Below are 12607 nucleotides of genomic sequence, written 5' to 3' on the forward strand. Positions count from 1 at the left end.
GCTCCACTGGTTGATTGTTCTCACTGTCCCAGGTTGCTTCTCTGCTTGATTAGTTTCCATCCGTTGCTTCTTGTCCTGCCTTGAGGTGCTTTGGAAAATAGGTGGACCCCCCCTCTTCTTGTGGCAGCCCCTCAAATACTGGAATACGGCTGTGGTGACACCCCTAGTCCTTCTCCTCATTAGACTAGACATTCCTAGTTCCCGCAACTGTTCTTCGTATGTTTTAGCCTCCAGTCCCCTAATCCCCCGTTTGAATAGTTTCTTTTACCAGCTGCTACTACTGTGTTTCGTTTTTTCTTACTGTTATTTATAATCCTTTATTGTCAAGTTTAATAGGCTTCTACTTAACTCTTTCTCTCAGTAACCTAATTATGGGTTTCATTTGCAAGTTTTGTCATTTTATTTATTCATTTATTAAATTTATATGCCCCGCCACCTCACTTTCCAGCGGCTCTTGGGAGTTTATCCTTTAAAAAAAAAGGCTTCGGGTTTTGAAAGCCGCCCTGTTTGCATTCAGATGAGGTTTGGCGGTGACGAACAGCAGGCGAAGGGCTTGCTGGGGGGCCCACCTCACGTTCTGCTTCCCCCTCACCCAGACGGAGAGCTCTACACAGGCACCATGAACAACTTCCAGGGCAATGAGCCGGTCATCTCTCGAACCCTGGGCAGCCGGACGGTTCTGAAGACTGACGGCTTCCTCTCCTGGCTGCAGGGTGAGGGCAGAGGCGGGGGTGGGGGTGGGGGGGGAAGAGGGGGAGGGGGAGGGGGGCTTAGCTCCTCCCACGGTTGCCTCCATCCTTTGGGGACTGGCCGTTGTCTTGGCAACCAAGACCTGGTGGGTACCAGTAGAAATGCGTCTCCTAAGCAACGTACGTGTGTGTGTGTGTGTGTGTGTGTGTGTGTGTGTGTGTGTGTGTGTAGATACTCAATCATCTAAGTTGTGGTTGTCCCAAAGGTGCTTTTTCCAAAAAAGGCAACTGGGCTTTCTTGGTGTGTTTTTTTTCCTTGAAAACATTTCGCTTTTCATCCAAGAAACTTCTTCATTTTTGAAGAACTGGAAAAACAAGAAAAACGGCGAAAGTCCAGTTGCCTTTCGGAAAAGCACCTTTGGGATGCTTGTGTGTGTGTGTCTGTGTGTGTGTGTGAGATGGGATGTGATGGAGGAGAAGCTGACTCCCGTCTTTTGCACAGACGACGCTGTGTTCGTGGCCTCGTTCCACGTCCCGGGACCCCCAGATGACGAAAAGATCTATTTCTTCTTTGAAGAGACGGCGAAGGAGTTCGATTTCTTTGAGAAGCTGACCGTGTCCCGCGTTGCCCGGGTCTGCAAGGTGAGAGGCTTCCGCCATCCCAGCAGAGGAGGCTGAGGCTTGAGATCGAGGTTTGATAGGCACCACCCGAAAAAGCGAAAGCATCTTTAGGCTAAACATGGCAGCCGGGGGAATTCTGGGAGTCGGGCCTCTCCCGCCTTCAAGTGGCCAAGTTTGAGAAACTGTAGTAGGAACAGAATCATCTTGTGGACTTACGTCTGGCCTTGATGTCGTATCTCCTGCTCAAACCGATCAAGTCTAGTTTAGGCCTAAGAGGATGGCTTAATCCCCACAGACCACTAAGAGAGGACCACGAGTCCCACCACACCTCGAACCCCAAACAGACCGTTTTGTTTCTGCCACGCGGTATGAATCCAGCCAAGGCCAGCTGGGGCGCTGGTCCCTGAGTGGGTCTTTTCTGCTCCCTCTTTCTCTGCAGAACGACGTCGGAGGAGACAAGGTCCTCCAGAAGAAGTGGACCACCTTCCTCAAGGCTCAGCTCTCTTGCAGCCAGCCGGGGCTCTTCCCCCACACCGTCCTCCAGCACGTCTTCGCTCTCCCGCAGCCGAACGGCGGAACCCTCTTTTATGGGGTCTTTGCTTCTCAGTGGTAAGAGGTGGAGTGGTTTGCACGGGGGGGGGGCAGAGATGGCTCTCGGCACCCAGCCCGGACTCTGCAGCCTCCAACCTCGGCAACTTTGCAACACGCTGGCTGAGGAATTCTGGGAGTTGCTGGGGTTGGAGACCCCGGCGATAAAGAGCCGGAGCGTGCGCAGAGGGCTGTGGATGGCTGAGCTGCAGCTGGCCTGTCCATTCCCCACAGGCAGACCGGGAGCTCCGGCAGCTCCGCCGTCTGCGCCTTCAGCCTGGACGCCATCCAGAAGGCCTTTGATGGGAAGTACAAGGAGCTGAACAAGGACTGCTCCCGCTGGATGACCTACAGTGGCCCCGCCACGGAGCCCCGGCCTGGCAGCGTGAGTGTGCCACCCCCTGCCCCCTTTTTGCAACGCTGCTGGCAAACGCAGACTCGGCAAAGGTTTTGGAGCATCTCTGGGGGAGAGGGATGGTGTGGCATGTGGTGACCTGCTCCAGACCTTCCAGAACCTTCCAGCAAAATTGAGGCATGGGTGCCCCTCCTGATTGTTTTTCACACGTGGTCTTTCCTTCAGTGTTCTGTGGGGCCCTCTTCCGATAAAGCCCTGACCTTCATGAAGGACCACTTCTTGATGGATGAGAAGGTGGCCCCTATCCACAACCAGCCTCTGCTGGTGAAGGAGGATGTGAAGTACACCCGCATCGCAGTGCACCAAGCGCAGAAGGCCTGCGGGGCTGCCTGCACTGTTCTGTTCCTGGGTACAGGTAGGGCTCCCCCCACCCAGAATAGCAGAATAACAGTTGGAAGGGACCTTGGAGGTCTTCCAGACCAACCCCCTGCTCAAGCAGGGCACCCTTTGTAATGTCTAGTCCCGTGGTGGAGAACCTATGGCACGCATGCCATAGGTGGCATGCGGAGCCCTCTCTGGGCACGCACGCCGTTGCCCCAGTCCTAGGCCTTCAGCTGGGTTTTATAAAACTTTTTCGCTTTAGGTTTCTGCTGCCATGTGCAAAAAAAAAAAAGGTTCAATCAATCAATTTCAACTTCTTGCAGGAAAAAAAAGATCTCACAAAGTTGGAATTGATTGATTGAACATTTTAGTCCCACCCAGTCTGCCATGACCACTGAAGCCACGCCCACCCAATGGGCCATGCCACCCAATGGGCCACACCCATCCAATGGGCCACGCCTACCTGACACCCATCGATACATAAGTGGGTTTTGGGTTGCAGTTTGCACCCTCGGTCTCTGAAAGGTTCGCCATCCCTGGTCTAGTCTCTTCTTGAAATTTTCCAGTGATGGAGCGCCCACGATTTCTGGGGCTAAGCTGTTCCACTGGTTAACTGTCAGGAAGTTTCTCCTTAATTCCAGGTGGCTTTTCTCCTTGATTAATTTCCACCCATTGCTTCTTGTCTTGCCTTCTGATGCTTTGGAAAATAGCAATAACACTTAGACTTATATACCGCTTCACAGTGCTTTTACAGCCCTCTCTAAGCGGTTTACAGAGTCAGCACATTGCTGGCTCCTCATTTTACCGACCTCGGAAGGATGGAAGAGCTGCTGAGCTGGTGAGACTCGAACTGCCAAACTGCTGGCAGCCGGCAGAAGTAGCTGCAGTCCTGCATTCTAACCACTGCGCCACCACGGCTCATAGGTTGATTCCCTCTTCTGTGGGGCAGCCCCCCAGATGTTGGAAGGCTGTAGCCGTATCATACCCTGGTCTAATGCTGAAGCATGGTTTGAGCCATCCCCCCCTCTTGGGGGGCAAGAGTTCAGGGTAGGGGGGTTTTGCAACTTTTATATAAAAAAATCAACTAAAAATTAAAAACAAGAAAATTATTATAAGGGTAGGGAAAAGATAGCTAAAATAAGAAACAGCTACGTCTGCCATGGGTAGGGGGTTGGGCTAGGTCAGGGTTAGGCGACCTTGGCTCTTTTATGACTTGTGGCTGGCTGAGGAATTCTGGGCGTTGAAGTCCACGAGTCATAAAAGAGCCAAGGTTGCCTACCCCTGGGCTAGGTTGTAAAATGGGGCAAAACTCACTTAACAGCTATCTTGGTTAGCAGCAGAAATTTTGGGGTCAGTTGTGGTTTTAAGCCAGGGACTACCTCAATTATTCTCCCAACTATTGTTTGGAAATCTCTCGTTGGAAAATCTGTTGGTTAACTCTTCTTTGCTCGGGATTCAGCCTTGGGTTGGTTGTGGGGAGGCTGAGTAGGACCCCCCCCCGGCCCCCTCCTCTGGCGGGCGGCCCCCAATCTCTGCTTGTCCCCTGCAGACAGCGGCTCTCTGCACAAAGCGGTGGTGGTCGGCAACGAAGCCCACATTGTGGAGGAGATGCAGCTCTTGGAGAAGCCGGAACCCATCCAGAACCTCCTGCTTGTGCCCGAGAAGGTGGGCCTTCATGGGGGGCACGTTATCAGCGGGGGAGGGTGGTGTTTTCAATTTGGGGGGGAGGGAGCTCTGCTGGGACCCCCTTTTCTGGCCCAACTCTCCCTCCGAGGGTCTCGGTCAGAGCAGTTGGCTGGGGGGTAAGCCTAAACCAGAATCTGAGATAAATGGGGGCCAGTTGATAATCCTGACTGAGGTTGTGGGAACGTCCCACAAACTCTACATCACGTTGTGCCAGAAGGCCCCCTCGAAAGGTTCCCCTGGACCCCTGCAGGAAATGCATCATCTTAGTCCAGCGGCTAAGTGATCTCGGTATCCGGCTGTGGGGTTGGTCACTCCAGTAACTGGTCCTGTGCGATTCAAGCCCGTACATAATTTTATTCCTCACTCATGCGGTGTGTTTTTAAAATAATTCAGTGCTCCGACGTTCTGTATTTTGATACACATCTTATATGCTGTTTTTGTGAATTGTTTATGCATTAATGCTGCATTCTGTTATATACATAGCATGTGAGATGGCACTGCCAACAGCTGTGTGTGCACAAACACACACACACTTACTACACGGCCAAATTTGGGTGCTCGTCAACCGGCCCGCAATTGCAGCTGTTTGCAGCATCCTGCAATCACGTGAACCTGATTTACAATGGTTTTTTTTGCTGGAAACCAGATTTAATTTCTGATTTCTGGCCCAAAAAAAGCCCATCGTGTACAATGACTTCGCTTAATGGCCCTGGTGTTTGCTTCGTGGCAGTGTCTGCTTAATAATTGTGGCACAAAAAAGGTTATAAAATTGGGAACAGTCACATGACGACCTGCTTCACAGTCAGCACCACCTACGGCAGTAATTCCAGGCCCAGTTATGGTTATAAGTCATGGACTGCCTGTATTTCCTCTGGAATGCCACATCTGGAACGGCTGAAATGGCCTCCGGTTTGGGAGGATCAATTTGCAGGAGCTCTGGAACTGCCCCAGCCCAGCAGGATCCAAAGGAGGGACGGAATATTTTGATTCCTCTGCATGACTCTGTCGCCCGGGCCAAAGGTGTCTAAAGGGGGACTCGTGGCAACTGGACCAATCTTTGCTAATCCGAGACGTTTAACTGCCCGTCCAAGCAACTTCACCAGTCAGAGCGAAATTAGTTAGGCAGAGAGTCGTGGGAATGGACCAACTTTTGCCCCATCAACTTCAGGGGCTTCTCCCCAAAAGGGGTTGCGATATGTGCATGAAGACGTCCAATTTCGCTCTGACTGATGAAACGTCCCAGATTAACAAAGATTGGTCCAGTTGCCACGAATCCACCTTTAGGCACATTTCTCTGCCAAGTTTTCCCAAACGAGTCTCTGCTCTCCTGCTTCCACCTCCTTCCATTCGTGCTGCTCTTTGCTTTTCCGCCTCGGCCACAACCAGAAGAGAGGATTTCCTACTTTTTCGGCTGCCCCCTGGCCCTTGGAGATCTCGGCTGCGCTTGGAGACTCCGGCTTCCTTTGCTCATTCCGAGCTCTCGCTTTCTCCACGCTGGCGTTGCTGGTGGGGATTGTTTCTTCGGCTTCCGAGGGGAAACTGCAGGAAATCTGCCCACCAAAATTTCAGCCCCAAGAGGGCTGGGCTGGCTTGGAGGTTTCCCAGCTGCCCCCCCAGCTCAGGCGGAGCCATGCCAGGGGGGCAGCCCACACAGGCAGCCTCCCAGCAGTCGTTGACTTGAAACTCCTCCGTGCTGAAGCAGTCTGGAAACAGAGCCACTGACCGCCACCAGCAACACCGGGCAAAATGGTGCTTTTTCCCAGAAAAGGGACAGTTAAAAATAGCTAGTGTATCCTAGCCGCTCTCTTTCATTTTGTTCTCTCGTTTATTTCTTATTTCTTTATTCTTTATTTCTTCTATCCAAGAAGCCTTCAGACCGAGGTTTGCACAATACAGGCAGTCTTCTTTTTTTTTATTATTGAAAAGTTTTAACATACAATTTTTCCCTTAGAAAATCCCCCCTCCCCCACCCTTCTCCCTCCCCCCCTTCCTCCCCCCTCCCCCCCTCCCCCCCCGACTTCCCAGAGCTAAATACAAGGTATGTATAAAAAAAAACAATCATAAACAACCATATATTAACAACCATAAACTCTAAAATCTATCACTCTCTAGCTTATATAGGATAAAACAAACCTTAGTAATATTAAATATATATATAAAAAAAAACTAATATAGAAAAAGAAACAAAGAAAAAAGCCTTATTCAAATATAAAACTTCTTAACCCTATACTTATTCTGGATAAACTCAAACCATTCTCTCCCTTCCATAATATAGCGTTCCTGCAAGTAATCTTGCAAATAGGCCGAAATCTTCGCCATTTCAACCAAGTCGGAAACCTCTAAAGCCCACTCTTCTATGGTCGGCAGTTCCTCTTTCCAGTACTAACCTATCAAAAGTCTTGCTGCCGTAATTAAATTCAACATCAACTTAGTATGTTCCACCAAACTTTTATCCAAAAAGCCTTAACCTTTTTACAAGTCCACCATATATAAAAATATATTACGTCTTCATCACCGCACCTCCAACATTTAGGCTAATGATTCAGATACATACTTAGCTTTTTAAAATCTAAATACCATCTATAAAACATTTTGTAAAAATTCTCTCTTAGATTTCAAACTTGTTTAAATTTTACATTCCTCACCCAAATCTTTTCCCACCTCCCACTACTTGGCTGTAAGTACGTTGTGAAAGTTCCATAGACTTCTGCTGTTCTTGTTCTTTTATCTTTTTTGATCGTTTTAAAGCAGCACGCGTCACCCTCTGTTCTCTAGGATCATCCAAAAGTGTTATAACTTGATCTCCTCCAGCACCATTCTCCTCTGTCTGTCCATCTTCAGCCTCTTGATGTTCTCCTTCTCCAGATCCCTTTGCAGCTTCCAGAAGTGTTAATGGGGTTGCTTTTAAAACATTATTGTAAAAATCACGCGCTTGCATCACAGTAACCAGACGGTACCTTTTACCTTCATGCATCACCATCAACCCAGCTGGGATCTCCCATCTGAACCTTATATCTCGTTGCTTGAGCTCTTGCACAAGAAATGTAAAATCCTTCCTTCTCCTTAAAATCTTTGGAGGAATTTCTTTTAGAACCAGAACTTCTTGATCAGCAATCACGACTTTAGTATCATAGGCAGCTTGTATAACTTCATCTCTAATTTCCCTTTTTGCAAAATAAACCACCACATCTCTAGGCAACTTTCTCTGTCTAGCAATCCATGAATTCACACGAAACACTTTATCCATGCCTCCTTTTATTTCGGATGCTGGCTGATTCAATACCACTTCAAGAGCCTCAGAAACCAGCTGCTTTAGATCTTCCTTAATATTCTCCTTTAAACCTCTGATTCTAATGGCAAACTGCATCTGGAAATATTGAGCAAGACTCAATTCTCTATCCATTTTGTCTCTTAAATCTTCATTCTCCAATACTTTTGCTTCTAATATGGCATTTTTTTGAGTCAAATCTTCCACTTTTTCATCCAAATCTTCCACACATTCAGCCACTTTATACACTGAAGACAAAATGTCTACCTTCATCACCCTGAACTTCTGTTCCATCCTCTCCTCCATTCTCTCCTCCAACTTCTTCAATTTCTCCTCCATCTGTGCAAATTTATCACCAATTGATTGATTAATTGATTCCAAAAGTACCTGGGCATGTTTATCCAAAGCATCTCGTAAATCCTTCAGTGTCAATACATCAGGAGGGTGCAACGCCTGTAATGATGATTGTTGCACCGGAGAAGATCCACCACTCCGAAGAGTTTTAGGGGGAGGTTTAGCCGCCATCTTTAACTTTCAATTGTGACGCACTTTCACTTAAAGTTTAAAAAAGTCCATCAAGCTCGAGAGTAAAATAAAATAATCCTCTTCACCTTTTCCTCTTGTACCGCTCTGCCTGCTCCTTTTAATCCATAGTCCTTCCTTCAGGCAGGGGTGGTCGCAGACGCCTGGCTCTGCTCCATGAAATCAGGAGCAGAGGCGCTGGCCAGCTGGGAGCGACCCAGGCTACGGGGGAGTTCGATCCTTCAGCCGCCCAAGCTGCAAGCTCAGGCGGCCCCGGAGAACTCGACCCCTACCTGGGGCCTCACCCCCTCCTCTTCTCCCGAGGAGGGGGCTTCAAATTCGCCCGAACAGCTGATCGGCGCTGTTTCGGGCGAAAAAACACTCAGCTGAGCCGCGGGCAGCCCGGGAAGGCTGTCTCCGTCGCCGCGGAGCCACCGGAAATCAATACAGGCAGTCTTCAACTTACAACAGAACATTTAGTGGCCATTCAAAGTTACAACGGCATGAAAAAAGTGATTCAGAACCGTTTTTCACACAACCGTTACAGCAAAATGATCAAATTTCAGACATTTGGCAACTGACTCACATTTACGACGGTTGCCTTGTCCCGGGGCCACGTGGTCCCCTTCTGCAAAGTCAATGGGGGAAGCCAGAGTCACTTAGCAACCTTGTTACTAACCTAACTGCAGTGATTCACTTAACAACTGTGGCAAGAAAGGTCGTAAAATGGGGCAAAACCCATGTAACAACTGTCTCAGTTAACAACAGAAATTTTGGGCTCCGTTGTCATCGTAAGTCGAGGACTACCTGTGTGCAGGTTCATTAAACGTACCTGAATTCATGAGATAAAATGGTGAGATAATCGTAATTCAAAGAATTGAAATTAAGTTACCGATTCCCTGAAGGAAGGAAGATTCCATTTTTGCCAGAATGGATTTTCCTTTTCCTGAAAAACCCAGTGCCCAACCCCTCTTCCTCCTTCCCTAGGGCACCCTGTACGTGGGCTATTCCAAAGGGATTTTAGAAGTCCCGGTGGCCAACTGCAGTGTCTACGCCACCTGTGCCAGCTGCCTGTTGGCACGCGATCCCTACTGTGCCTGGGACGGGCACGTGTGCCGAGCGGTTTGGGAGGACACCAGCAACAGGTGAGCAACGGCGGGAGGGAAGCACCCCTACGAGAGGAGAGAAGAGGAGTGTGTGTGTGTGTGTGTGTGTGTGTGTGTGTGTGTGTGTTCTACATCAGGGGTCTCCAACCTTGGCAAGTTTACCATTTGGTGGGCTTCAGCTCAAAGAAGTTGAAGTCCACAAGGCTGCTGGCTGGCTGAGGAATTCTGGGAGTTGAAGTCCACAGCTCATAAAGCTGCCACAGTTGGTGAGCCCTGTTGTACAAGATTCCCAAGGTTTGTGTTGATTTGGATCCACTTGATTTCCCTGTCCTTGAAATTACTGGGCAGCGGATATCATCACTGGAGAATGTCCATTTTTCTCTTTTTAGGATTTTGCCATGGTGGTCTTCCTTCTGAAGCATCTATTTACTTATATACCTAGTTAGAAAGGGACGCGGTGGCTCAGTGGGTTAGGACGCTGAGCTTGTCGATCAGAAGGTTGGCAGTTTGGCGGGTCGAATCCCGAGTGCCGCATAACGGAGTGAGCGCCTGTTACTCGTCCCAGCTTCTGCCTACCTAGCAGTTCGAAAGCACGTAAAAAATGCAAGTAGAAAAATAGGGACCACTACGGTGGGAAGGTAACAGCATTCCATGCGCCTTTGGCGTCTAGTCATGCTGGCCACATGACCACGGAGACGTCCTCGGACAAGCGCTGGCTCTTCGGCTTTGAAACGGAGATGAGCACCGGCCCCTAGAGTCGGAAACGACTAGCACGCATGTGCAGGGGAACCTTTACCTTTTACCTTTATCTAGTTAAAAAGTGCCCATCTGCCTTGTAGAGAGACTCTGGGTGGTGTTCAAATGCAGGCTAGCTGCTAAGCACCCAAAAGGCAATTAAACAACCGATTAGGCATTGACAAGTCACGTGACCGCAATTTACAGTGTTTTGTCCTGGAAACTGGCATCTGCTTCCAGTTTCAGACAAAAGACCCATTGCAGACAATGGATTCCAGAAAAAGTAAAAAAAAATGGGTGCAGTCATGTAGTGACCTGCTTAATGATTGGCATGACGCATGACTGTAATTCTGGGCTCAGTTACAGTTATATAAGTCGAGGACTTGCCTCCAGAAGTTGTGGGTGCTCCAACATTGGAGATTTTCAAGAAGAGACCGGACAGCCATTTGTCTGAAACGGTTTAGGGTTTCCTGCTTGAGCAGGGGGTTGGATTAGATGACCTCCAAGGTCCCTTCCAACTCTGTCATTCTCTATTCAATATTCCATGCTACTGTGCTTTGTGGGGATAACAGACAGGCTTTGATGGGCACAACCTGAAAATGGCTTGGAGGGGGCCTCCGTGTCTGGATATGGGGCAAACTATAGGGCAGGCTGTCCATTGAGGCTCATTGTGTGACTGCCCAAGTGTTGCCTGCTCACAGCTAGTGGTTGTGCAGAGGAGGCCTTGCTGTGACTCAGGTTCTCTCCCCTCCCTCCCTCCCTCCCTCCCTTCCTTCTTTTCTTCCAGGACTGGCTGGCTGCAGGACGTTGAGCACGGGAGAGCTGAGGCTGCATGCCAGCGCCAAAGTGGGAAGGGGCGAGCCATGCCAAGGTCGAGGAACGACTCTGATGGAGTCTCGCTGAAAGGTTGAGTTCCGGCAGCAGCAGCAGCAGCAGCTATGGCTTTTCGCTCAGGCAGGCCCAGTCGGCCTTGTGGGTCAAGGCTGCCCCAGTGGTTGCGCCTGCCCTGGGTCCTCGTGGGAGGGGCAAGGGAGGGAGGGCTGGGCCAGGGAAGAGGGTTTGGCCCCAAGGTCAAAGGGGCTGTTAGGCCCTAGCTCTCTTGTACTCTCAAGACAAAAGAGTTTGTCTCACTCTGTGCCAGTTGTTTTTGCATCTCACAGTTGTGCCGGTCAGGTGTCCAGCAGCGGGGAAGGGAGTTGGGGCCCTCTTTTTCCCCTTTGGCTGAACCTGTGATTTGAGTGTCAGTCTCTTAGGGTGCGGAGACACAGAGTTTTTTTTTAAGTTGTGAGCTTTCACACCACCCACCGAAAGGGCTCCACGGAGCAAGGAGCTAGTTTTCTCCCCTCGGCAAGCAGAATGACACCTCCATTCCTACTTTCCTTCCTTGCAGTGTTGACCGGGCCATTCAACTCCATTGTGCGGCTGCCCTGCCCGCAGGTCTCTGCCCTGGCCAACTACTCCTGGACCTACCCGGAGGGCAGCTTCTCATCACAGGAGGGGCTGATAATCCGGGAGCACGCTGGCCTGCTTGTGTTCGTGCGCAGCCACACGCTGGGTGAGTACGCCTGCTGGGCCAGTGAGAATGGCTACCGGCACCGAGTGGCCTGGTACGACGTTCATAGTGACCTCCCCATGGACGGTGTCAGCAGCCCCAAGGGCAGCCCGGAGCACCAGGCAGTGCCCGTTGGGGAATTGCGTTCTTACTGGTTCCAGTTTGTGACGGTGACAGTCCTGCTCTCCATGACTTTGGCGGTGGCCATGGCGCTGGGCTTCTTCTCATACCACGACAAGCTGAAGGCTAAAACGAAAGTGCAGGGTTGCAGCATTCCCGAGTCCAGCCGGACTCCGGGGCAGGACAAGGCCCCCCTCAACAGCAGCCAGAGCCCCCCAGGAGACAGGGACTACCAGGCCGCCGAGGGGACCAAATCCTGCTGCGTTCAGGTGGAAGGGGGCAGCCGAGACGTCGACACAGAGAACAACCGCCTGAACTGCCCCTTGATGGACGGGGAGGAGGCCCGAGTCACGGCAGCCCTGGAGGCCATTTAGCTCGGGTTTTGCCGGGAGAACTTGGCGGACTCTCGAACGAGCACAAAACACCTCGCACGGTTGTAGTGCAGTTCCCAAACACCGCTAGAAGACAGCTGGTCGCCTTGTGGGGCCCATTTTTAAATGATGTTCTTGGTTGTGTTCTGTACGACTCCACACCACCTGCAAAAGTGATAACAGGGGATCTGAGGGGGTTCCTTCCTCTCCCACCTCCTTTGTTCCTGTCCTCTACTCCATCTGCAACTCCATCTGCTTCCCTGCAGCCCAATCTGCAAATATTTGCAGGTATCTGGAGGAAAAACATGGCTGCTCTTCGGAGTGTTCTCGTTTGGAGATGCGGGCAGCCATGCCCCTCGGCCTCGGGTGGCGACCTCCCCCTCCAGATGTGCTGGGCTTTGGGGAGCTTCAGGGGGACGGGGGTGGGTTTCTGGGTGGGTTTCTTTTCAGAGAGAGAATTGGATGCTCAGGTGGGTGACAGGTGCTGCATCTGTTTTCCTGAGCAATGTGGCTCAAATTTGGCAACTTGAAGATGGGTGGAATTCTGGGAGTTGAAGTCCACCCATCTTCAATTTGCTGAGGCTGAGAAACACTGCCCCGGGGTAATCTTAGC

At 50.4% G+C, this 12607-nt stretch overlaps 1 protein-coding gene across 1 annotated transcript in view; it reads left to right on the forward strand.

Moving 5' to 3' along the window:
• Window positions 1-12386, forward strand: part of SEMA4A (semaphorin 4A) — a 35190-nt gene extending 22804 nt beyond the window's left edge. Inside the window, exons 7-15 of the mRNA XM_081340124.1 lie at window positions 597-713; window positions 1192-1331; window positions 1750-1919; window positions 2133-2283; window positions 2479-2668; window positions 4184-4299; window positions 9098-9255; window positions 10739-10857; window positions 11342-12386. Of these exons, the coding sequence (XP_081196250.1) occupies window positions 597-713; window positions 1192-1331; window positions 1750-1919; window positions 2133-2283; window positions 2479-2668; window positions 4184-4299; window positions 9098-9255; window positions 10739-10857; window positions 11342-11997 (1817 nt within the window). The 3' untranslated portion in view covers window positions 11998-12386. The remainder of the gene's footprint in view (window positions 1-596; window positions 714-1191; window positions 1332-1749; window positions 1920-2132; window positions 2284-2478; window positions 2669-4183; window positions 4300-9097; window positions 9256-10738; window positions 10858-11341) is intronic.
• The last annotated feature ends 221 nt before the right edge of the window (window positions 12387-12607 follow it).

The sequence above is a fragment of the Vipera berus genome, assembly GCF_964194415.1.
Source record: "Vipera berus genome assembly, chromosome: 16".
Lineage (NCBI taxonomy): Eukaryota > Metazoa > Chordata > Lepidosauria > Squamata > Viperidae > Vipera > Vipera berus.